This window comes from Bufo gargarizans, chromosome 8, assembly GCF_014858855.1.
Source record: "Bufo gargarizans isolate SCDJY-AF-19 chromosome 8, ASM1485885v1, whole genome shotgun sequence".
NCBI lineage: Eukaryota > Metazoa > Chordata > Amphibia > Anura > Bufonidae > Bufo > Bufo gargarizans.
The window spans coordinates 109,193,992-109,221,631 of NC_058087.1; the positions used below are offsets into that span (position 1 = coordinate 109,193,992).

Here is a 27,640-nt window from a genome sequence, read left to right on the forward strand (position 1 = left end):
GTGTTTACCCTGCAAGGACCTGCCGGGGACGCGGTGTTAGATCCCCATAACAACTAACACGCCTACCACTGACGTCACTTCCGGTCACGAGCGAGGCGCTGCTGACTGGGCAGGACTGAATATAGTGGCCCAATGATCGCATGCCTTCGCTCCTGGAGGTATGGCAATTGACTGGGAGGGGTCAAAAGAGCGCTTACCTTGCAACCATAGGTTAATTAGACTGGTGGGCAGGGTTGAAGCGCTATAAAAAATGGATAGCTAGATACATTTGTTGCCACTGCCTTAATATACGTGCGGGAGCGCTGCCACTACACCAGACGCCCCGACGATATACTCTCTGTCCCTAAAGAACCACAATTCTTTGTGGTGAAACACGTTGGATATTTTGTATTTTAGGAAGGAATATTTGTCAGGGTTAAGACAGCAATAGACCCAAGGTTCCAGCGGCTGGGGGGTCGCCCTTTTCAGGGCAGGTGCCCGGAATACAGCCTGTTAGGGTTCTCCCAGCTCTCCTGAATCAGCTTAAATAGGGAAAGTACCTAGGCCGAGCATCCCCCATTAAGATATTGTTCAAGCGCCCCCCTGACAAACTACCGCTTGACATATATGGGACTTGAGCTGCCAGTCATACCTGACACCCTTCCAGTAAAGCAGTGCACCAACAGCATTGTTTTAAATTTAGTGTCTGAATATTTTATAAATCCAAATATAATAAAGGTTATGTTTTAAATAACTACAATAAGGTACACTCAGTTCAATATTCATAAACAAATAGTTAAGGAGTAAGTAAATAGAAAAAACCTAATAGGTTATTCATATACATTGGCCTAAATATGTGGGTATTATGAGGTCAATTTAGAAATATATGTAAGGGAGATTTAAGGCTAGGGAAAGATAACTGCCAAAAGTATATAATACCTAACACACTAAAATTATCCTTGACCATAATTAGATATGTATTGGATGGAAATTAGATAATAAAGAATCAAATAAATCCATTAGGACCAAAGAAAAAAAATATATATATATATATATATATTTGTGGTCACGGCTACGGCCAAGAGGTATCCGAAGAACCCTAGGGAGAAAATAACAGGAACAACCTAACCCAGCTAGGCGTGTCTTAGCTGACCTGACTAAATGGATTGTTGTGTGCCCTAAGCCATGATCGTGGGTAGGCCTATAAGTGGGCAAAAACCAAGCCAAGAAGGGTAGAAAAGGAATTTGAATGGCATGTACAAACTAATCCCCAAGCCAACTGCAAGGCATCCGGGATCTAGAGCGAAAATTCGGGGTATGTGAGGCAACACCAGTAGGAAACCTACAACCCATCTTGTCGATGACAAGGCCAGGGACATGATGCTCAATATTGCGGATACTGCACCAAAGCGGAATGGAGGACCGAGAATACGTTGTGAAATGGATCATAAAAACCAACTGAAACTTGTAAAGTTTGGTTCTAGTGCGAGTACTGGCAATGCCCTAGCGTCAGGAGATCGTGGGACCAAAACCTAACTGCCTAGACTATGCAGGAATGAGGGCCAAAAAGAACCATGTAGATAGGAAGAGAATCTTTGAATAGTTACCCAGACAACAGCTATCCGCGCTTTGTTCTACTGTACGCCCCTGAGAATTGTTTTTACGCTTGAGACGTGAAGACCGACCTACTATCTGAATCTTCTACCGTGAGGAAATGCTGGACCTTGTCCAAAATCCGATTCAACGTGGTTGTAGGGAGTCGGAGGTTAGTGCGGCAAGAAGCTATGAAGCCATAATACACAAGATTCTGTCTATGCCCTCCCATGAGTGAGGGAATGCAATGCAATGCAATGAAGCTACTGGCGAAAATGAATTCCTGGTCGTGGTAAAAAGGCAAAGACTTTGCGTGGGGACCTGGTTGACAAGATATGATCGACTACAATCAGAGATAAAATGCTAGAGCGAATTGCCCTACTTGTTCTTCCTCAGGCAGGACCTGAACGAAAGCATGAACAATTAAAGAAAGACAAAATATCTGCGTGAGACATAACAATAATGCTGTAGGGCAATCCGGACCAGTTTGCGGTAAAAACATAAAATGAGCGATCAACATGGATTATTAGGAAATTAGGGAAGCAGGTATGTATGCGATGCATAGGGGCCAAATCAGCCTAGAAGCCATGGGGCCGAAGCAGTCGTGAGGCCCCCGAAGCCATGGGGCCGAAGCAGTCGTCGGGCCCCGAACCCATGGGGCCAAAGCAGCCGTGGGGCCCCCGAAGCCATGGGGCCAAAGCAGCTGTGGGGCCCCCGAAGCCATGGGGCCGAAGCAGTCGTCGGGCTCCCGAAGCCATGGGGCCGAAGCAGTCGTCGGGCTCCCGAAGCCATGGGGCCGAAGCAGTCGTCGGGCTCCCGAAGCCATGGGGCCGAAGCAGTCGTCGGGCTCCCGAAGCCATGGGGCCGAAGCAGTCGTCGGGCTCCCGAAGCCATGGGGCCGAAGCAGTCGTCGGGCCCCCAAAGCCATGGATCAACATGGATTATTAGGAAATTAGGGAAGCAGGTATGTATGCGATACATAGGGGCCAGCCTAGATGCACAGATGGACAACCAACCAGGCAATCAGCCCAGCAGGACTGAAAACAGTCGTCGGGCCCCGAAGCCAAGAGGCCGAAGCAGACGTCTGCCCCCCCGAAGCCATGGGGCCAAAGCAGTCGTCGGGCCCCCAAAGCCATGGGGCCAAAGCAGGTCGTCGGACCTCCGAAGCCATGGGGCCAAAGCAGGTCGTCGGGCCCCCGAAGCCATGGGGCCAAAGCAGGTCGTCGGGCCCCCGAAGCCATGGGGCCAAAGCAGGTCGTCGGGCCCCCGAAGCCATGGGGCCAAAGCAGGTCGTCGGGCCCCCGAAGCCATGGGGCCAAAGCAGGTCGTCGGGCCCCCGAAGCCATGGGGCCAAAGCAGGTCGTCGGGGCCCCCGAAGCCATGGGGCCAAAGCAGGTCGTCGGGCCCCCGAAGCCATGGGGCCGAAGCAGGGCGTCGGGCCCCCGAAGCCATGGGGCCGAAGCAGGGCGTCGGGCCCCCGAAGCCATGGGGCCGAAGCAGGTCGTCGGGCCCCCGAAGCCATGGGGCCGAAGCAGGGCGTCGGGCCCCCGAAGCCATGGGGCCGAAGCAGGGCGTCGGGCCCCCGAAGCCATGGGGCCGAAGCAGGGCGTCGGGCCCCCGAAGCCATGGGGCCGAAGCAGTCGTCGGGCCCCCGAAGCCATGGGGCCGAAGCAGTCGTCGGGCCCCCGAAGCCATGGTGCCGAAGCAGTCGTCGGGCCCCCGAAGCCATAGGGCCGAAGCAGTCGTCAGGCCCCCGAAGCCATGGGGCCGAAGCAGTCGTCGGGCCCCCGAAGCCATGGATCAACATGGAGCGATCAACATGGATTATTAGGAAATTAGGGAAGCAGGTATGTGTGCGATACATAGGGGCCAAAACAGCCTAGATGCACAGATGGACAACCAACCAGGCAATCAGCCCCGCAGGTTTGAAAACAGTCGTTGGGCCCCCGAAGCCATGGGGACGAAGCAGTCGTCGGGCCCCCGAAGCCATGGGGCCGATGCAGTCGTCGGGCCCCCAAAGCCATGGGGCCGAAGCAGTCGTCGGGCCCCCAAAGCCATGGGGCCGAAGCAGTCGTCGGGCCCCCTCGAAGCTATGGGGCCGAAGCAGTCGTCGGGCCCCCAAAGCCATGGGGCCGAGTTTTTTTTTTTTTTTTTTAAGAATTATAACTATGAAAAGTGACATGAATAAGGTGCACGTGAATTAAACCATGAGCCTGACCGATGTGGCAGGCGATACCCAAGATAAACTACGTGGCCTGAATAACATGTAAGGTGAAATATCGTTAGGAACGAGACCTGACCGACGTGGAAGGTGACCCCAATAGTTCAACTGCATGACCTGAAAAGACGAAGGGAAACGTGACAGAAAATGGAGATAATAACGGACATTAACTAAAATTTATAACATAAGCTGGCAAGCAGGTAAAGATATGAGTCATTCAAAAGCATAGCTGCACAGGTGGACAGACAACCATTGGTCAGACCCCTGAAGCCATGGGGCTGAAGCAATTAAATTAAGTAATTAAAACGTAAGCCGGACCTGATGGCATATGAAGCGACTTGAATGATTGGATTGGCTAGAAGGTGGCCTAAGGAACATCACTGCCGACAGGTGTTAAAAATATAGACATTAGTCATCCGAAGCACGTGCGTACATAAAACACTAACCACCGCGAATCAAAAGTAAACATGAAATGCCTGAGGCATTGCAAGTTCGCTAAGAGAAGTCTCATATCGTGACAAACAAATGAACAGCTTGTAAAAACATAGCAGCAAACGTACTCCTATCGGCCCACTGACCTCCGCTGAGGAGCTGTTTGGTGAACTGGGGCAGGAGACCAATCTGAGTGAATACGAACCAGAAGTAAAAGGAGACCAGTCTGAGTGAATACAAACCAGGATTAAACAGAAAGTAGGCCTATGGAATGTGACAGACCACCGAGGAAGGGAACGCAAGCCTGAAAAGAACGCAGTTATGTTTGTCAGGAGAGAGGTACCAGAGCGGTGGGTGCAGACTGCCCCGGTGAGATTGAGCAAAACCATGATGTAGCAATAAACAGGAGAATGCAGCTTTGAGTGGGAGCAGAGTACAACACATGATGTAACAACAAATGGGTGAATGCAGCTTTGGATGTGAGTGGTACCTAAAAACATGGTATAGGCGCAGCTCTGAGTATGGGTAGCACATGAAAAGCATGGTATAAAGCAGACGTGTAAATACAACCTGAAAGCGAGCAGAGTATTGACGTGATGCGAAAGCAGACATGTGGACGCAGCTCTAGTAGTGAAAGGAGTATAGGACAAGATGTGAAAAGCAGACATGCGGACGCAGCTTTGGATGTGAACGAAATATTAACTTGATGTGACCGCAGACATGGAAAGCGGCTTTGGTGAGTGGGGTATACGACCTGGTGTAGCAGTAGAAGTGTGAACACAACTTTGGGTATAAGCAGAGCATGAAAATTGGTATAACCGCAGCTCTGGTTGTGAGTGGAGCAAGGTGGGAACACCAGCTATGGCTGTAAGCAGAGTATACAACATGTAATAACAGGCATGTAATACGGATCCGGCTGTCGGCTGGGGACGGAATGAGATGTAACAGCCAACAGGTGAGTGCAGCTTGATTGTGAGACCAATCTGAGTGAATACGAACCAAGAGTAGAAAAGTGCAGTACAGTGAAGACGTGCGGATGCAGCATAAGACATTAAATAAAAGCCGAAAGTGTAAATGCCGCTCAGGATAACAGCGGAGCATGAAAGTATGAGATTGTGGATAAGCTCTGCCTGTATATGTATGTTTAAATTGTACTGGAGCTGTCATTTGGCATTTCGGGCACTAGAGGCCGCTGTTTTGCAGCACAGTCCGCATGCTTCTGGGTGAACCAGTAAGTGTTGATCTGACATGGTGGAAGGATTGTGCTGTGAGGGGCTGAATCTGATTCCATCCTGGCTTGCAGATGTCCGGCAGTGAATGGAACTCAAAGGAAGGAGAGTATCTGCTGTCCCCTGTCAGGATCCAGCGCTTTGAAAGAGAGGTTGTCCCAGGAAGACCAGTTCCAGTGTATGGACAGAAAACCTTAGCATCAAGCAAGGCCGCACGGTTGCTGAGAGCTTGGTGGCCATCCTTGGTAAGCGGCATCCTAGGGCCCAGAACGGATGCAGGTCAGTACACCTGATTACCAATTGTACTTCACTGTTTGACGCCTAAAGTAACGAGAGACTAGCCTAGGCCTTGTATTAGCTAGTTAGATAGGGTTATGGCTTTGTTAGGCCTTACTGTACTGGACTGCAGCGCAGTAATTGACTTGCAGGCTCTGCTGCGTCTGCCACCGGTTAGGTGTGTCTTCTATAGCGGCACAGTGCGACTTGTAGGCTCAGCTGTGTACGCCAGCAGGCTAGGCCTGTCCCTCGGACAGGGACGGTGACTGTGGGCCTGGGGTATTACTTATACTGTTTGTACTTGTGTTAACCCCTTAAGGACACAGGGCGTACCGGTACGCCCTATTTCCCGAGTCCTTAAGGACCAAGGGCGTACCGGTACGTCCTGACTTAAAATCGGCATTCCGGCGCCGCGGGGGTTAATCGGAACGGGATTTCGGCTGAAATCATTCAGCCGGCATCCCGTAACAACGCAGGGGGGGGGTCATTTGACCCCCCCGTATCGGCGATCGCAGAAAACCGCAGGTCAATTCAGACCTGCGGTTTTCTGCGTTTCCGGTCCATTCGGGTGTCCGGTGACCCGATGAACCGGAAAAAGACTGCGATCGGTGGCGTAATTATACACCACCAATCGCAGTCCGAGGATTTGAGGAGGCGGTGCTGGCCCTGGTGCTGAACACTGCTGTCCAGGGTGCTGATTGGTGCAGGGGAGAGAGGCGCGAGATTCAAACTTCCTGCGCTCCTCTCTCCCCTCCTCTTCCTGTTCTGCACGAGCACCCGGCAGCATCGTCCAGCACCAGCTCCTGTGTCCCCCTAATCGCCATCCATCACCCTCCTGCACCCATCGCCACCCAGGTAGGTTAGGGTCAGTGAGGGAGAGGCATCGTTAGGCAGGGAAAGAAGGGAAAAGTTAGTTAGGAAAAAAAAAAAAAAAAAAAACTTTTAACTTTTACACAAAACTTTTTTTGATCCATCTATCAGACCCCAGACCCCCCCCTGCCACTTGCCCCCCCCTACCAGCCCCCCACCACCACCAGCCCCCCCACCCCCTCCACCCATCCCCCCACCACTCCCCCCAACCCCCCCCCCCCACCACTAGCCCCCTCACCACCACTTTTTTTTCTGCGTTCGCTGACTGGTCGGCACTTTTTAGCGTCCGTCCACTGTTAGCGCATCGCCTGCCCCACCGCTGATCAGCGTTGTACCGCTAATCAGCAACTTTTTTTTTTTCCTAACACTTGCCCTTTTTTCCTTTTTTTAGTACGCGAACACCCGTTGCCCCCACACACACGCACATATAATAAAGTTTTACACACACGCACACCTACACGCACACACACCCATGGCCCGCCGGGTGTTCTCGGCCGAGGAGGCATATGCCCAGATTGCCTCCGACTCCGAGAGCCCCAGTGAGGATGAGGATGACCCCACATTCCTCTTATCATCAGCATCCTCCTCATCATCATCGGATGACGATGAGCCACCAAGGCGGCGGAGACGCCGCCAGGCGGAGCCAGGGGCCGCACATGCTAGGGATCCTGTGGCCCACCCTAGTACGAGCCGCCCTGGGGTTCGTACTGGTTTCCCGGCCCACCAAATAAGTTCACCGGAGACCCCTGCCGATGAACTTAGCTGGTGTCCCCCAGTGGACTTTGAGCCTGAGATTCCGGATTTCGCTGGCAATCCTGGAATCCAGATTCCCACAGTGGGGTTTACTGAAATTGACTATTTTAGTTTTTTTTTCAGTAACCCACTGGTGAATTTGATGGTGGAGCAGACGAATCTGTACGCCCAACAGTTCGTCGCTCAAAACCCAGGCTCAGTTTTGGCTAGACCCGGTGGCTGGACGCCGGTCAGTGCAGCCGAAATGAGGACATTTTGGGGCCTCGTGCTGCATATGGGTCTAGTCCAAAAACCCAGTGTCAGGCAATACTGGAGTGGGGACGTCCTGTACCAGACCCCACTGTACAGTATGGTCATGACACGCTCCCGGTTTGAGGCCATCCGGAAATGTCTGCATTATTCCGATAATGCAGCATGTCCACCCCGAGGTGATCCTGCCTATGACCGGCTGTATAAGATACGGCCTGTCATCGATCACTTTGGGGCCACATTTCAGCAGGCCTACGTACCTGGAAGGGAGGTCGCGGTTGATGAGTCGCTCATTGCGTTCAAGGGGAGACTCAGTTTCCGCCAATATATTCCCACAAAGCGAGCGAGGTATGGCGTGAAGCTATACAAAATTTGTGAGAGTACCTCAGGGTACACTTACAAATTTCGTGTGTACGAGGGGCGAGATTCCCGTATTCAACCCCCAGAATGTCCCCCCACTCTGGGTGTTAGCGGGAAACTCGTGTGGGACCTTATGTACCCACTGCTGGATAATGGTTACCACTTGTACGTGGATAACTTTTATACCAGCATTCCCTTGTTCAGGTCCCTTGCCGCCAGATCTACGTTCGCTTGTGGGACCGTGCGGAAAAATCAGCGCGGCCTCCCTGCCTACCCCCTCCAGGTACCTATCCCCAGGGGTGAGACCCGTGCACTTACCAGTGGAAACCTGTTGCTGGTCAGGTATAAGGACAAGAGGGATGTCCTTATGCTGTCCACAATCCACGGTAACGGCACCACCCCAGTCCCTGTGCGAGGTACCGCGGCAACGGTCCTCAAGCCCGATTGTATCGTCGACTACAATCGGTATATGGGAGGAGTTGATCTCTCGGATCAAGTCCTCACGCCATATAACGCCATGCGCAAAACCCGGGCATGGTACAAAAAAGTTGCGGTCTACTTGGTGCAGGTTGCCATGTACAACTCTTTTGTACTATCCCGAAGCGCTGGCAGCACAGGGACATTCCTCCAATTCTATGAGGCAGTCCTCAAGGACCTGATCTTTTCGGACCGGGAAAGAGCAGGCCGGAGTACCTCGGGAACTGGAGGCGCCCGGATCGTCCCTGGCCAACACTTTCCAGGTGTGGTCCCCCATACTGGAAAGAAGGGACGAACCCAAAAAAAGTGCAGAGTGTGTCGCAGGAGGGGGATACGGAAGGACACCACCACTCAGTGCGACACGTGCCCCGATCATCCGGGCCTCTGCGTTATCGATTGCTTCAGGGAGTATCACACTTCCATGGAGTACTAAATTTTTATAATCCCCAACAGTTCACTAGAGAACATAAAACACTATGGCTCTCAGACTTTGGAGACACGAAAACTATTTTTCTTTCCCCCAAAAATATTAGTTTTAGTGCAGGCATCCTCAAACTGCGGCCCTCCAGATGTTGTAAAACTATAACTCCCAGCATGCCCAGACAACCTACAGCCATCAGCAGGGCATGGTGGGAATTGTAGTTTTACAACATCTGGAGGGCCGCAGTTTTAGGATGCCTGCTTAGTGTCTCCAAAGTCTGAGAGCCATACATATTGGGCATCGTCGCGTGCGTAAAAGTCGTCGCTATAAAAATAACTTTTGACCAAACGCCTCGGATGAACGGTGTTAAAAATATAAAATAAAAACGGTGCCAAAACACCTATTTTTGGGCAAAATTTCAATTTAAATCCATTTTGCCGGTAATAAAGCAAGGGTTAACAGCCAAACAAAACTAAATATTTATTGCCCCGATTCTGTCGTTTGCAGAAACACCCCATATGTGGTCGTAAATGGCTATATAGCCGCACGGCAGGGCATAGAACGAAGGGAACGCCATACGGTTTCTGGAAGGCAGATTTTGATGGACAGTTTTTTTTTTGACACCATGTCCCATTAGAAGCCCCCCCTGATGTAGCCCAGACTAGAAACTCCAAAAAAGTGACCCCATCTAAGAAACTACACCCCTCAAGGTATTCAAAAGTTACTTTACAAACTATGTTAACCCTTTAGGTGTTCCACAAAACTAAATAGCGAATGTAGAAACAATTTTAGATTTTAATTTTTTTGTTACATTGCCTCAAAAAAGAGTAATATAGAGCAACCAAATATCAAATTTACCCCAAAAATAGTCCCAAAACAACAACCACCTTATCCCGTAGTTTCCTAGATGGGGTCACTTTTATGGAGTTTCTACTCTAGGGGTGCATCAGGGGGCTTGAAAGGGTACATGGTGTAAATAAACCAGTCCAGCAAAATCTGCCTTCCAAAAACCATATGGCGTTCCCCTTCTTCTATGTCCTGCCGTTTAGCCAAATAGTAGTTTACCACCACATATGGGGTGTTTCTGCAAACTACAGAATCAGGGCAACCCATTTTGAGTGTTGTTTGGCAGTTAACCCTTGTTTTACTCCTAGAAAAAATTGATTATATTGGAAAATTTTCCAAAAAATTGAAATTTCATAATTGTTTCTCCATCTGCCATTAACTCTTGTGGAACACCTAAAGGGTTAACAAAGTTTGTAAACCCAGTTTTGAATACCTTGAGGGGTGTACTTTCTTAGATGGAGTCACTTTTTTGAAATTTCTATTCTAGGGGTGCAACAGGGGGCTTCAAATGGGACATGGTATAAACAAAACCAGTCCTGCAAAATCTGCCTTCCAAAACCCATATGGTGTTCCCCTCCTTCTATGTGCTACCGTTCGGCCAAACAGTAGTTTACGACCACATATGGGGTGTTTTTGCAAACTACAGAATCAGGGCAACCCATTTTGAGTGTTGTTTGGCAGTTAACCCTTGTTTTACTCCTAGAAAAAATTGATTATATTGGAAAATTTTCCAAAAAATTGAAATTTCATAATTGTTTCTCCATCTGCCATTAACTCTTGTGGAACACCTAAAGGGTTAACAAAGTTTGTAAACCCAGTTTTGAATACCTTGAGGGGTGTACTTTCTTAGATGGAGTCACTTTTTTGAAATTTCTATTCTAGGGGTGCAACAGGGGGCTTCAAATGGGACATGGTATAAACAAAACCAGTCCTGCAAAATCTGCCTTCCAAAACCCATATGGTGTTCCCCTCCTTCTATGTGCTACCGTTCGGCCAAACAGTAGTTTACGACCACATATGGGGTGTTTTTGCAAACTACAGAATCAGGGCAACCCATTTTGAGTGTTGTTTGGCAGTTAACCCTTGTTTTACTCCTAGAAAAAATTGATTATATTGGAAAATTTTCCAAAAAATTGAAATTTCATAATTGTTTCTCCATCTGCCATTAACTCTTGTGGAACACCTAAAGGGTTAACAAAGTTTGTAAACCCAGTTTTGAATACCTTGAGGGGTGTACTTTCTTAGATGGAGTCACTTTTTTGAAATTTCTATTCTAGGGGTGCAACAGGGGGCTTCAAATGGGACATGGTATAAACAAAACCAGTCCTGCAAAATCTGCCTTCCAAAACCCATATGGTGTTCCCCTCCTTCTATGTGCTACCGTTCGGCCAAACAGTAGTTTACGACCACATATGGGGTGTTTTTGCAAACTACAGAATCAGGGCAACCCATTTTGAGTGTTGTTTGGCAGTTAACCCTTGTTTTACTCCTAGAAAAAATTGATTATATTGGAAAATTTTCCAAAAAATTGAAATTTCATAATTGTTTCTCCATCTGCCATTAACTCTTGTGGAACACCTAAAGGGTTAACAAAGTTTGTAAACCCAGTTTTGAATACCTTGAGGGGTGTACTTTCTTAGATGGAGTCACTTTTTTGAAATTTCTATTCTAGGGGTGCAACAGGGGGCTTCAAATGGGACATGGTATAAACAAAACCAGTCCTGCAAAATCTGCCTTCCAAAACCCATATGGTGTTCCCCTCCTTCTATGTGCTACCGTTCGGCCAAACAGTAGTTTACGACCACATATGGGGTGTTTTTGCAAACTACAGAATCAGGGCAACCCATTTTGAGTGTTGTTTGGCAGTTAACCCTTATTTTACTCCTGGAAAAAATTTATTATATTGGAAAATTTTCCAAAAAATAGAAATTTCAAAATTGTTTCTCCATCTGCCATTAACTCTTGTGGAACACCTAAAGGGTTAATAAAGTTTGAAAAAACAGTTTTGAATACCTTGAGGGGTGTAGTTTCTAGAATGGGGTCATTTTTGGGAGGTTTCTATTATCTAAGCCTCACAATATGACTTCAAACCTGAACTGGTCCATAAAAAGTGGGATTTTGAAGATTTCTCAAAAATTTCAAAATTTGCTTCTAAACTTCTAAGCCTTGTAACATCCCCAAAAAATAAAATATCATTCCCAAAATGCTACAAACATGAAGTAGACATATGGGGAATGTAAAGTCATCACAATTTTTGGGGGTATTACTATGTATTACAGAAGTAGAGAAACTGAAACTTTGAAATTTGCTTATTTTTTAAAATTTTTGGTAAAAAATGTATTTTTTTATGCAAAAAAAATAACTTTTTTGACCCAATTTTAGCAGTGTCATGAAGTACAATATGTGACGAAAAAACAATCTCAGAACGGCCTGGGTAAGTCAAAGCGTTTGAAAGTTATGAGCACTTAAAGTGACACTGGTCAGATTTGCAAAAAATGGCCCGGTCCTTAAGGTGAAAATGAGCCCGGTCCTTAAGGGGTTAATACTGTTTCCAAAGTAAAGTTTATATTCTTGCATATAAAGCTGGTATCAGTGTTGCTTCCATGTCTGTGACTTTGCTGTATCCTGGGGAGCCCACCCCGGTACACGGCTTACGAAAGTGAAATACATGAAGTTTAAAGATGGTGGTAGCGGGGGGAAAGAGGGGGGGGGGGGCACATGGCAAGGAACAGCTACAGCAAAAGGCCTAAACAATAAACACTGCATCCAATCTCCAAACATGACGTCAGGTGCAGCCCGGGTAACTCTTACTTCAGCCGGATTGCTGTAAAGAAACTTTTCATACGAGACGAACGAAGCAAAGTGAAACTTGTAAGATTTATAGGAACCAACTCTTATTACCAACAACCAAAAATGAAAAGCAAATGGAAGTATTTAGGCCCAAACGAGCAAACCTGAGGATCGCTAGCAAAGTCGGATCCGACCGGCCTGGAGAGACGGCCCCGGCCCAACCTACTTACGTAGTATGACACGTGCATGCTACGGTAGCAGAGAGCAAAATAACAAGCTCCATGCTGCAAAGAAAGACTCCTACCACCAGAGAAGCTAGTGTGCTAATGACACCCAGCAGCAGCTGTGCACCTGAAAACACACACCTGTGAGTGAGGCTGTGGCTCGTATATGAAGAGCCTCCGCCCCTCCCACAAATGCAGGCTGACTAATCAGCATTACCAACATATCGTATTTTTCGCCCCATAAGACGGGGAGGAAAATAAGAAAAAAATATGTTTTAACCAAAAGGTATGCTTTTGGTGGGTTTGGAACAAATGGTGGTCTGTGGATGACGGACAATGTTATGGGAGGGATCTGTGGATGACGGACACTGTTATGGGGGGATCTGTGGATGACGGACACTGTTATGGGGGGGATCTGTGGAGGACGGACACTTATGGGGGGGATCTGTGGAGGACGGACACTTATGGGGGGATCTGTGGAGGACGGACACTTATGGGGGGATCTGTGGATGACAGACACTTATGGGGGGATCTGTGGATGACAGACACTTATGGGGGGATCTGTGGATGACAGACACTTATGGGGGGATCTGTGGATGACAGACACTTATGGGGGGATCTGTGGATGACAGACACTTATGGGGGGATCTGTGGATGACAGACACTTATGGGGGGATCTGTGGATGACAGACACTTATGGGGGGATCTGTGGATGACAGACACTTATGGGGGGATCTGTGGATGACAGACACTTATGGGGGGATCTGTGGATGACAGACACTTATGGGGGGATCTGTGGATGACAGACATTTATGGGGGGATCTGTGGATGACAGACACTTATGGGGGGATCTGTGGATGACAGACACTTATGGGGGGATCTGTGGATGACAGACACTTATGGGGGGATCTGTGGATGACAGACACTTATGGGGGGGATCTGTGGATGACAGACACTTATGGGGGGGATCTGTGGATGACAGACACTTATGGGGGGATCTGTGGATGACAGACACTTATGGGGGGGATCTGTGGATGACAGACACTTATGGGGGGGATCTGTGGATGACAGACACTTATGGGGGGATCTGTGGATGACAGACACTTATGGGGGGATCTGTGGATGACAGACACTTATGGGGGGGATCTGTGGATGACAGACACTTATGGGGGGGATCTGTGGATGACAGACACTTATGGGGGGGATCTGTGGATGACAGACACTTATGGGGGGATCTGTGGATGACAGACACTTATGGGGGGGGATCTGTGGATGACAGACACTTATGGGGGGATCTGTGGATGACAGACACTTATGGGGGGATCTGTGGATGACAGACACTTATGGGGGGATCTGTGGATGACAGACACTTATGGGGGGATCTGTGGATGACAGACACTTATGGGGGGATCTGTGGATGACAGACACTTATGGGGGGATCTGTGGATGACGGACACTGTTATGGGGGGGATCTGTGGATGACGGACACTGTTATGGGGGGGATCTGTGGATGACGGATACTGTTATGGGGGGGATCTGTGGATGACGGACACTGTTATGGGGGGATCTGTGGATGACGGACATTGTTATGGGGGGGATCTGTGGATGACGGACACTGTTATGGGGGGATCTGTGGATGACGGACACTGTTATGGGGGGATCTGTGGATGACGGACACTGTTATGGAGGAGATCTGTGGATGATGGACACTGTTACAGGGGGGGGATCTGTGGATGGCACTGTTATATATGTGCCATCCACAGACCCCCACCCCATAACAGTGCCATCCACAGACCCCTTCAGCCCATAACAGTGCCATCCACAGACCCCCACCCCTTAACTGTGCCATCCAGATTCCGCGTGTCCAAACCCCCGCCGCCGCCCCCGCATTAAACAAATATAAAATGTATTATTCGATTCAAAGTTATTAAACATGCCCCCCTCACTCCTAATAGTACCGTATATCCTAATTGCTTCTGTATAATGCCGGCAGGCGGGCCGGGCGGCCGGCGCGTCACTCACTGACGTCACTTGCCTGCGCCGCCTACTTCATTCATAAAGTAGGCGGCGCAGGCATGTGACATCAGAGAGTTACACTGCCGCCCGCCCGGCCTGCCTTATACAGAAGCGGCTCTATGTATCTAAACTCTATGGCGGCTCTATATATCTAAGCTCTATGGCGGCTCTATGTATCTAAGCTCTATGGCGGCTCTATGTATCTAAGCTCTATGGCGGCTTTATGTATCTAGTAGAGCTTAGATAGCTATAGCTGCCATATAGCTTAGATACATATAGCAGTCATATTGTTTAGTTAGATAGATATAGCTGTCAGATAGCTTAGATGCATATAGGTGTGATTTAGTTTAGATACATATACAGTGGAGGAAATAATTATTTGACCCCTCACTGATTTTGTAAGTTTGTCCAATGACAAAGAAATGAAAAGTCTCAGAACAGTATCATTTCAATGGTAGGTTTATTGTAACAGTGGCAGATAGCACATCAAAAGGAAAATCGAAAAAATAACTTTAAATAAAAGATAGCAACTGATTTGCATTTCATTGAGTGAAATAAGTATTTGAACCCCTACCAACCATTAAGAGTTCTGGCTCCCACAGAGTGGTTAGACACTTCTACTCAATTAGTCACCCTCATTAAGGACACCTGTCTTAACTAGTCACCTGTATAAAAGACACCTGTCCACAGAATCAATCAATCAAGCAGACTCCAAACTCTCCAACATGGGAAAGACCAAAGAGCTGTCCAAGGATGTCAGAGACAAAATTGTAGACCTGCACAAGGCTGGAATGGGCTACAAAACCATTAGCAAGAAGCTGGGAGAGAAGGTGACAACTGTTGGTGCGATTGTTCGAAAATGGAAGGAGCACAAAATGACCATCAATCGACCTCGCTCTGGGGCTCCACGCAAGATCTCACCTCGTGGGGTGTCAATGGTTCTGAGAAAGGTGAAAAAGCATCCTAGAACTACACGGGAGGAGTTAGTTAATGACCTCAAATTAGCAGGGACCACAGTCACCAAGAAAACCATTGGAAACACATTACACCGCAATGGATTAAAATCCTGCAGGGCTCGCAAGGTCCCCCTGCTCAGGAAGGCACATGTGCAGGCCCGTCTGAAGTTTGCCAATGAACACCTGAATGATTCAGAGAGTGACTGGGAGAAGGTGCTGTGGTCTGATGAGACCAAAATAGAGCTCTTTGGCATTAACTCAACTCGCTGTGTTTGGAGGAAGAAAAATGCTGCCTATGACCCCCAAAACACCGTCCCCACCGTCAAGCATGGGGGTGGAAACATTTTGCTTTGGGGGTGTTTTTCTGCTAAGGGCACAGGACAACTTATTCGCATAAACGGGAAAATGGACGGAGCCATGTATCGTGAAATCCTGAGCGACAACCTCCTTCCCTCTGCCAGAAAAATGAAAATGGGTCGTGGATGGGTGTTCCAGCACGACAATGACCCAAAACATACAGCAAAGGCAACAAAGGAGTGGCTCAAGAAGAAGCACATTAAGGTCATGGAGTGGCCTAGTCAGTCTCCGGACCTTAATCCAATCGAAAACCTATGGAGGGAGCTCAAGCTCAGAGTTGCACAGAGACAGCCTCGAAACTTTAGGGATTTAGAGATGATCTGCAAAGAGGAGTGGACCAACATTCCTCCTAAAATGTGCGCAAACTTGGTCATCAATTACAAGAAACGTTTGACCTCTGTGCTTGCAAACAAGGGTTTTTCCACCAAGTATTAAGTCTTTTTTTGTTAGAGGGTTCAAATACTTATTTCACTCAATGAAATGCAAATCAGTTGCTATCTTTTATTTAAAGTTATTTTTTCGATTTTCCTTTTGATGTGCTATCTGCCACTGTTACAATAAACCTACCATTGAAATGATACTGTTCTGAGACTTTTCATTTCTTTGTCATTGGACAAACTTACAAAATCAGTGAGGGGTCAAATAATTATTTCCTCCACTGTAGGTGTCATATAGCTTAGTTACATATAGGGGTCATATCTATGTTGTTTATACACTATGTAGCCACTGTCCCCCACCCCCATACACACAATATACACAATGCAGTGTCCCCTCTCCCCCCATACACACAATGCAGTGTCCTTCACCCCCCATACACACAATGCAGTGTCCCCCAACCCCTATACACACAATGCAGTGTCTCCCACCCTTCCATACACACAATATACACAATGCAGTGTCCCCTCCTCCCATACACACAATATATACAATGCAGTGTCCCCCACCTTCCTCTTCCCGGTAAACCTAAGAGCCCAGGCAGAAGCACATGTCTTTACTCTCCGGTATGAACTGCAGGGAGGGCGGGTCTTTCATCTGATTGGCTATCCTGACTTGCCTTCTCTCTTTTATTGGATGAGCTGCTCATCCTTCATTCCTGCTCCTGGATCACAGAAATAGAGCGACTGGCAGCGCCTGGGTAACCCTTTCCTTATCAGAGCTCTCCTGTTAACTCTTTCAGTGCAAAACAGGAGCTTCTGTTTTGGACAGTACTATCGGCCCTGCAGTGCTACGCTGTCATTACCATACACTGTGTATGGTAATGACAGCCCTGCTGCGCTATTGTTATGATAATGAGATCGCAGCAGGGTCAGCAGCCTGCGATGTGTATTACAGATTGTAGCACACAGCGCAGGCCAGGGCTGTCATTATTATACACAGTGTATGGTAATAGTGGAGCAGGGCAGGCAGCCCAAGTCCCTCCTCCTGCATTAATGAGCCGCCAATTTATTTGTTTGATCGCCAGACGCAGGGCACACTGGTGAACCAGAGGCAGGGAGCGTGGAATCTTTCTTCACGGCTGCCGGCCATGGTAAGGATCTCGCATGCGCGATCCCTCACAGGAGCCGCGGCAGCCAGATACAGGGAGAGAGGGGGCGGGCACCAAAGGCTCTTACGTCTCGTTTACAGAGCCAGGCCACTCCCTCAAGCAGGGAGCAGCGCGTAAACGAGACATCAACGCCAGAGCCTGGTGAGCGACGTCAGGGGTCACGTGACCCACATCGGCCGCGTGGAAACCCGGCAGAATCAATAAAGTGAGTACATTAGAAATGCATCTTTAATGAGGTACAAAGCAGCCCTAACACATATTTTTTTAAGTCGGATAACCCCTTTAATGTCTGGGGAAAGATGTTTCACTACTTCAACAGCCGGGCTTTTAAAACCCAGCATAGTGCCCAGACTTTTCGGAGTTGTCAGCCCTGGTTCTCCTGCAAACATGTCTGGGGAGTGCGTCTTGGACTCGCCTGCATTCATGCGCTCATCCGGCGCCATTTTACTTTCACTGCACTCAGACCTTGACTGCTTGTTTGCCGGTCTTCCACTGCTTCTCAGCAGGTATCTCGACATGGACGGGCCACCGATATAAAAGGGGGATGAAAATCCACAGCTTTCAGAGGTAGCTGGGGGTTTTTCATGAAGGTATACGCAGGTTTAGGGAGAGGGTGAACCGGATTTCCGCACACCACTGCCTTATATTCCAGCGCCGGAAACGGAAGTCCAGTTCTTTAGAAAATAAAAAAGTGCCAAGACATCAGTGGGGGCCGCACTATAAGGTAGGATATTAATCAGATGAAGGATATCCAGGTGAAAGGTCTTCTTTAAATAAGTGTTTATAATCTGTTACTAAATTAGAGATAAGGGTTATTAGATGACCAGCACAAGTGAAAGTAAAAAGTACGATTCACACAGCTAGACAAACTTTGTGACAGAACAGCTCAATATTTTTAATATAGACCAATTGACTTTTTTTGCCCAAAATAAGTAATATTTAATCATAAAAAAATATTTGCCTTCAAAAAGGTATACTTTAATTTCTAGCACCCCACCCCGGAAATCAGCAGACACTTAGCACAAGTTTCCAGTCTGCTATGGCCCTCTCTCTGATTATATACACAGGGGTCATTTCTGAACAGCTTATGCCTCTTTTTCACGTAAAATTGGCACACTACCTCTTTTTTATGTAGATAATTGGTGCACGGACATTTTTACGCCATGTTCAATACATATAATTCTCAAGAGAGTGGTGGGAGCTGGATCAGGCCCTGGCAAATCTACTAATTTTAAGCCAGGAAAAAAAATCATAAATGTTGTTGAAATACAAGGACTACCAAAGATACACCTAATTTATGACGAGGCACATCCCTCATTAGAAATTAGGTGTATCTTCCGGCAGTAACGTCGGCGTAAAAGGTAAGAAAAAGGCCACAGTTAAATGCTTAGGCTATTTCCACATGCATGCAGTAGTATTTTTCCAGCATAAAAGCTAGCATTCATGCCAGAAACTTGATGGTTCACATTATAATGAATGGGGATCTTACAGGCCCCGGCAGTGTATGGCTATGTCTGATGCAATTATTCCGGTAGTCTACTCCTCTGCTCGAACAGACTAGTTTTACTGAACAATGTGTACACAGTAAAAAACTCAAATTAGCAAAGCAAATTTGTACATGTTTAATTTAGTGATCAAGTTAAATCAAATTAAATTTTGATTAATTACAGTAGAAGAAAAGCTAATATTTTTCCCACAGAAACAGCACTATTAGTCCATGGTCTGTTGGGTATTTTATATTCTCTTGAATGGTGTCTGAACTGGAATATCAAACACAAGCAATGACGTACATAAATTAGTTTCTACATCAAAAAACAATCAGTTTCTATTTTCTAATCTCATACAACTCTTTGACCCTTTTTTGACAATAGGGTGTCTTGGCCTTTTAGACCAAAGCAAAAGTTCTCATTTTCGAATGATGGATTCTAATTATGATTTTTTGTTGCTGTTTCTCATTCTCAGGTGACCTGATACCCTTGCGTCACACATCAGGTTTGTTAAAGGTGTTAAAAAAGAAGCTAAGAACATGAACAACACATAGCAGAAGTAAGTACCTGTACATTTTTACTTACCTTTGACCATCTACTGTACAAAGTGAAACACCCCACAGGTCAGGACTAAATTTAGCTAGTTGAGGAATATAATCAGCAACCTGTAGAAGAAAAGAAGGGACTATTAAATACCATAAGAACCCACATAATGATTGGAACAATGGTTCTGATTCAACTGGATACAGAAGAAATTTGTTGATACTTACTGCAAAATAATTGTATATGATTCTAACAGTGGGGTTTTACTGGCTCTCAAACATTCTCAACAATACAGGGATTATTCTAAATTTCAATGTATGTGAAAGCACTGGTAATAGAGATATTTGAATTGTAAATTAATTGGATTCTTTACGAATTTCATGAAAATTCTTTTGTCAAATGAATCTTAAGTTTTGGCAATTTGTTTCAAACAAATAACGCGAAACTGTGCCTGCCATTTTACTTTTAAAAGGGCAGGGAGGATGAAGACTAATAATCACATGACCCTGGAAGGGAGGCTTGCCCACAGCCACCCTTATTGGCTGGCAGCCTGATAAAACAAGCCACTGCTTATTCTGATTTTTTTGCCTAATATTCAATTTTAACCCATTTTTTCCACTAACAAAGCAAGGCTTAACAGCCAAACAAGACTGTATCTTTATTGCCCTGACTCTGTCGTTTACAGAAACACCCAATATGTGGCCGTAAACTACTGTACGGCCACACAGCGGGGCGTAGAGTGAAAAGTGCGCCGTTTGGTTTTTGGAAGGCTGATTTTTATGGACCGGTTTATTTACACTGTGTCCTGTTTCAACCCCCCTGATGCACCCCTGGGGGGACTATTTTTAGGGTACATATGATTTTTGGTTGCTCTATATTACATTTTTGTGAGGCAAGGTTACCCAAAAATTGAAATTTAATCTCCATTTGCCATTAACTGTTGAGGAACACCTAAAGGGTTAATAAAGTTTGTATAATCAGTTTTGAATACCTTGAGGGGTGTAGTTTCTTAGATGGGGTCACTTTTAGGGAGTTTTTACTCTAGGGGGGCTTCAAAGGGGACATGGTGTCAATAAAAAAGGCCATCAAAATCTGCCTTCCATAAACCATGGTTCCCGAGGTACTCCAGCCTGCCTCATAGAACTGGAGGAATGTCCCTGTGTTGCCAGCACTCCGGGACAGCACAAAAGAGTTGTACATGGCAACCTGTACCAAGTAGACCGCAACTTTTTTGTACCATGCCCGGGTTTTGTGCATGGTGTTATATGGCTTGAGGACTTGATCAGAGAGATCAACTCCTCCCATATACCGATTGTAGTCGACAATACAATCGGGCTTGAGGACCGTTGCCGCGGTACCTTGCACAGGGACAGGGGTGATGCAGTTACCACGAATTGTGGACAGCATAAGGACATCCCTCTTGTCCTTAAACCTGTCCAGCAACAGGTTTCCAGTGGTAAGGGCACGGGTCACACCCCTGGGGGTAGGTACCTGGAGGGGGTGGGCAGGGAGGCCGCGTTGATTTTTCCACACGGTCCCACAAGCAGACGTGGATCTGGCGGCAAGGGACTAGAACAAGGGGATACTGGTATAAAAGTTATCCACGTACAGGTGGTAACCCTTATCCAGCAGTGGGTACATAAGGTCCCTCACAAGTTTCCCGGTAACACCCAGAGTGGGGGGGACATTCTGGGGGTTGAATCCGGGAATCTCGCCCCTCGCTTCACGCCATACCTCACCCGCTTGGAGGGCACATACTGGCGGAAAAGGAGTCTCCCCTTGAACGCAATGAGAGACTCATCAACCGCGACCTCCCTTCCAGGTACATAGGCCTCCATGAATTTGGCCCCAAAGTAAACGATGAGCGGCCGTATCTTATACAGACGGTCATGGGCAGGATCACCTCGGGGGGGGAGGGGGGGGGGGAGGACATGCTGCATTATCTGAATAATGCAGACATTTCCGGATGGCCTCAAACCGGGAGCGTGTCATGGCCAAACTGTAAAGTGGGGTCTGGTATAGGATGTACCTGCTCTAGTACAGCCTGACACTGGGTTTCTTGACCAGGCCCATATGCAGCACGAGGCCCTAAAATGTCCTCATTTCAGCTGCACTGACCGGCGTCCAGCCACCGGGCCTGGCCAAAAAGGAGCCCGGGTGTTGAGCGACGAACTGTTGGGCGTACAGGTTCGTCTTCTCCACCATCAGATTTACCAGTGGGTCACTGAAAAAATGAAAGAAAAAAGTCATATTCAGTGTAGCCCTACAAAATCAGGAATCACGGGCTCGTATCGCTCTGGGCTACACCAGACTAGCTCACCGGCAGGGTGCTCCGGTGGATTTAACTGGTGGGCCGGGAAACCAGTACGAGCCCCAGAGCTCCTCGTACTAGGCTGGGCCACAGGGTCCCTAAAATGGCGGTCCCCTAGCTCCGCCTAGCGACGTCTCCGCTGCCTTGGGGGCTCATCATCATCGCTAGATTATGAGGAGGACGCGGATGACAACAGGAATGTGGGGTCATCCTCGTCCTCACTGGGACTCTCTGAGTCAGAGGCAAGCTGGGTGTATGCATCCTCTAAACCGCAGATCAACCGTCCGAAGTTGATCAGCGGTGGGGTGTGCGATGCGCCAACAGTGGCCGGACGCTAAGAGTCCCGGCCACAGTCAGCGTACACAAAAAAAAAACTGCACCCCAAAAAAGACTGGGGGGCTTTCTGGCTCTTGTACTTTCCTCCAAAGAGTACTAGTAAGTTGTCGGATTTTCTGAACTTTTCGGTAGCAGAAATATAGTCTAGAACTGCCCGTCTAACGTCCAGAGAGTGGGAGGAAGACTGTCATTAGAGGGGTGTTGACAAAAGGAAGGCAGGGTAATTTCATGGCTCCGATCAAAGCTGGATACAACTTTAGGGAGAAAGCCTGGGTCGAGTCGGAGAATGACGGATAGAGCCTGCAACTCGCCTAATCTGCGGGCCGAGGTTATTGCAATTAGGAAGACGGTCTTTAGGGACAATAATTTTATTGGACAATCGGTAATGGGTTCAAATGGCTGTAGAGTGAGACCCGTAAGGATAATATTTAAATCCCAGGAGGGGACATGGGAGGTGATTGTTGGACGAAGTCTGGTAGCTGCTCTAATGAATCTTCTGACCCAACGATGACTAGCAATATCTTGGTCAAAAAAACAACGTATGGCTGAGATTTGGACCTTCAGGGTAGAAGGACTAAGCCCCAGGTCTAGACCCTGTTGCAGGAAATACAGGATTCTTTGAATGTTGGGTATATGTAGGTGTGGCGATTTGTCGCCACTCCAGAAGCAGAAGCGCTTCCAGATTTTAAGGTAGAATGCGGATGTTACTTTCTTCCTGGAGGCTTTCAAGGTAGTTATAACTTTATCTGATAAGCCCTGTCGTTTTAGAGTCTGGGTCTCAGGATCCATGCTGCTAGTTTAAGAAGCTGTGGGTTTGGGTGTAGAACCGGACCCTGATGGAGTAGATCTCCCCCGTATAGGAAGGGGCCAGGGATCCTGGAGGAAGTATCTCTGGAGAGATGCGAACCAGCTCCTCTTCGGCCATAGAAGAGCGATCGCAATTACTGTGGCCTTGTCCTGGCAAATTTTTGGGATAACCTTCGGAATTAAAGGAAGCGGAGGGAAGGCATAGCATAGCTTCCAATGCCAACGGATGGCAAAGGCGTCCAAGGCATGAGGTCTGTCCCTGGGGTTTAACCCCTTAGGGACCCATGACATACCGGTACGGCATGGTTCCCGAGTCCTTAAGGACCCATGACGTACCGATGCGTCATGGGTTTAAAACTACATTGCGGAGGGGATCCTGTCAAAACACCGGTGTTTCGACCTCCCCCCGTATCGGCGATCACAGCAAACCGCAGGTCAATTCAGACCTGCAGTTTGCTGCGTTTCCGGTCCATTCGGGTCTTCGGTGACCCGATGAACCGGAAAAGGACAATGATCGGTGGTGTGATTACACACCACCACAGTCTGAGCATTTGGGGGCAGCGTTGCTGGCCGTGGTGTTGATTGGTGCTGTCCTTGGTGCTGGAGAGACGCGGGAGATTCAAACTCCCAGCGCTCTTCTCTCACCCTCCCTTCCTGCTGCTGCACCTGCACCATCCTCACCAGCTCCTGCGATCCCGCCGTCGGCACCCATTTTTTGTGTGCGCCGACTGTGGTCGGCACTCTTAGCATCTGCCCACTGTTAGCGCATCGCCCGCCAGCCCCAATGCTAATCAGCTTTGTACCACTGATCGGCAAGTTTGAACATTTTCTTTTTTCTAACACACACTTGTCCTTTTTCTTTTTTTTTTCTTTTTAGTACGTGAACACCCGTGCCCCCCCCCCCCCACACACACACATACAATAAAGTTTTACACACACGCACACATACCCATGGCCCGCCGGATGTTCTCGGTGGAGGAGGCATACGCCCAGCTTGCCTCCGACTCCGAGAGCCCCAGTGAGGATGAGGATGACCCCACGTTCCTCCTGTCATCTGCATCCTCCTCATCATCATCTGATGACGATGAGCCCCCAAGGTGGCGGAGACAGGGGCCCCACATGCTAGGGACCCTGTGGCCCACACCAGTACAAGCCGCCCTGGGACTCGTACTGGTTTCTCGGCCCACCAAATAAGCTCACCGGAGCCCCCTACCGGTGAACTTAGCTGGTGTCCCCTAGTGGATTTTGAGCCCGAGATTCCGGATTTTGTTGGCAATCCAGGAATCCAGATTCCCACAGTGGGCTTCACTGAAATTGACTTTTTTAGTTTTTTTTTCATGGACCCATTTGTGAATCTGTTTGGTTGAGCAGATCAACCTGTACTCCCAACAGTTCATTGCTCAGCACCCGGGCTCCTTTTTGGCTAGACCCAGTGGCTGGACGCCGGTCAATGCAGCCGAGATGAGGACATTTTGGGGCCTCGTGCTGCACATGGGTCTAGTGCAAAAACCCAGTGTCAGGCAATACTGGATTGAGGCAGTCTTCTACCAGACCCCACTCTACAGTATGGCCATGACACGCCCCCGGTTTGAGGCCATCCGGAAATGTCTGCATTATTCAGATAATGCAGCATGTCCCTCCTGAGGTGATCCTGCCCATGACCATCTGTATAAGATACGGCCGGTCATCGATCACTTCGGGGCCAAATTTGTGCAGGCCTACGTACCTGGAAGAGAGGTCGCGGTTGATGAGTCTCTCGTTGCGCTCAAGGGGAGACTCAGTTTCCGCCAAAACATTCCCACTAAGCGGGTGAGGTATGGCTTGAAAATGTACAAAATTTGTGAGAGTACCTCAGGGTACACTTACAAATTGTGTGTACGAGGGGCGAGAGTCCCGTATTCAACCCCCAGAATGTCCCCCCACTCTGGGTTATGCACCCACTGCTAGATAAGGGTTACCACTTGTACGTGGAGAACTTGTATACTAGTATTACCTTGTTCAAGTCCCTTGCTGTCAGATCCACGTCCGCTTGTGGGACCGTGCGGAAAAATCAGTGCGGCCTCCCTGCCCACCCCCTCCAGGTACATATTCCCAGGGGTGAGACCCGTGCCCTTACCAGTGGAAACCTGCTGCTGGTCAAGTATAGGGACAAGAGGGATGTCCTTATACTGTCCACAATCCACGGTAACAGCATCACCCCTGTTCCTGTGTGAGGTACCGCGGCAACGGTCCTCAAGCCCGATTATATAGTCGAATACAATCGGTATATGGGAGAAGTTCATCTCTCTGATCAAGTCCTCAAGCCATAAAATGCCATGCACAAAACCCGGGCATGGTACAGGTTGCCTTGAAGCGCTGGCAGCACAGGGACATTCCTCCAATTCTATGAGGCAGTCCTCAATGACCTGATTTTTTCAGACCGGGAAAGAGCAGGCCGGAGAACCCCGAGAATTGGAGGCGCCTGGATCGTCGCTGACCAACATTTTCCAGGTGTGGTCCCCCATACTGGAAAGAAGGGACGAACCCAAAAAAGATGCAGAGTATGTCACAAGAGGGGGATACAGAAGGACACCAAACACTCAATGTGACACTTGCCCCGGGCCTCTATGTTATCGATTGCTTCACGGAGTATCACACTTCCATGGAGTACAACAATTTTATAATCCCCAACAGTCCCCTGAAGAACATAAAAAACTATGTCTCTCAGACTTTGGAGACACAGAATCAATTATTTTTTTCAAAAAATATTAGTTTTAGTGCAGGCATCCTCAAACATAACTCCCAGCATGCCCAGACAACCTACAGCTATCAGCAGGGCATAGTGGGAATTGCAGTTTTACAACATCTGGAGGGACGCAGTTTGAGGATGCCTGCTTAGTGTCTCCAAAGTCTGAAAGCCATACATATTGGGCATCGTCGCGTCCATAAAAATCTTCTCTATAAAAATACCCCATAAACTAGTCCCTCGATAAATGCCGTAAAAAAAAATCAAATAAAAACTGTAAAAAAAAAAAAAGGCAATTTATTGTCACCTAACATCACAAAAAGTGCAAAAGCGAGCGATCAAAATGTCATATGCACCCCCAATTAGTGCCAATAAAACAGCCATCTCATCCCGCAAAAAATTAGCGCCTACATTAGATAGTCGCCCAACAAAAAAAATAAAATAAATATGGAGATACCAAAATATATTTTTTTTGTTCCTAAAATAATAATATCAGAAAATTTCAGAGATCCGCTCATCACTATTCCCCCAGGGTAGGTGCACCAACCACAATTTGAGTACACCCCTGAAAAGACAAGTTAAATCGTAAAATAATATGGGTGGGCACTCATATATGGAGATATTTAGGACACAATTTATTATTAAAAATATACAATAAAATACAATCACAATATAAAATACATAAATGATGTGGTGCAGTAGTGAATTATACTACTTCCTACAGCTGGGGCTGATGACCCAATGAAGTCTCCACCCAATAATCTCAGGGCTATAAGTCCCGGGAATTTGTATGCTGTATTGCAGGTGGGATATTGCGGTAATCAGACTCTGCTCAGATTCTGTGGTATTTCTCTATATTACCATTGGTGTCAGAATACCTATAAAAACACATTTCACCTATGGTGATATAATTGGTCCCAAAAAAAAATATATTTGCCACTCAGTTATCCTACATTGCTGATTCCTGGCTTTAAAGATATATTTGCACGTATGAACAAAGTTCCATTATAATCTTTATGCGTAATCAGTCTCTTTATATATGTCACGGCTGTAAGTGAGCAACACACAGTAAATAGCAACTGACCGGACCCAAACTAGGAAGGATAAAGGATGACCCCTGTCAGACCCTAAAAGCTCTCCCTAAGCTGCTATGCACATATCCGGATCCATATGGCGAATCGAGACATGCCCGCGTACCTCAGGCTGATGACCACTGAAACCCCTACAATAGTGGAAGGGGCACAGCCACCGGTGCCCTGCTCAGTATATGGATGGAACCGGGGTCGCCTCGGATCCAGTCAGCAAAGAAACAGAAACACACAATGTCTGAAAACTTATCTGACGGAGCTGCGGCTGCAGTGAAAACAGATCCAAAGTCAGCAGTCAATATCCGATGAACTTGCTTCAGCAGAACACAGATCCAGTGAAAAGATATCACACAGGTGAAGCTACTCAAGCGAGAGATACAGCTCAAATGAAAAGTATAATCCGCACCTCTACAAAGGAGTAGGGGTGATTTAAAGTCAGCGAAATCAAACACAGGAGAGACAGCTGGGAGGAAGGAAACCAAAAGTAAAGACCTCATCACAGGGGCAGAGAAACAGGGCAGAGGGTACTCCTCCAAGCTCTAGTAGTGACATCATCACAGGGGTGGAGAAACAGAGCTGTGAGAACATCTCAAAGCTCTGGTAGTGACAATATATCCGCAAAGAAATGTTGCAATGTGTAGCCAGTCTTTTTTGTATCAATGTGAGGCTGTTGTATTCGGATTAAGTCACTATGATGGAAGTCCTAGTCTATGTTTCTAGTATAATTCATTCCAATCCCATAGTTATT

At 47.6% G+C, this 27,640-nt stretch overlaps 1 protein-coding gene across 2 annotated transcripts in view; it reads right to left on the reverse strand.

The window, feature by feature from the left end:
- The window catches only part of GLS (glutaminase), a 1,258,313-nt gene that overhangs the window by 934,900 nt on the left and 295,773 nt on the right, over positions 1-27,640 (reverse strand). For both annotated transcript variants that reach the window (XM_044303244.1, XM_044303245.1), the window contains exon 5: positions 19,668-19,747. In XM_044303244.1, the coding sequence (XP_044159179.1) occupies positions 19,668-19,747 (80 nt within the window). The remainder of the gene's footprint in view (positions 1-19,667; positions 19,748-27,640) is intronic.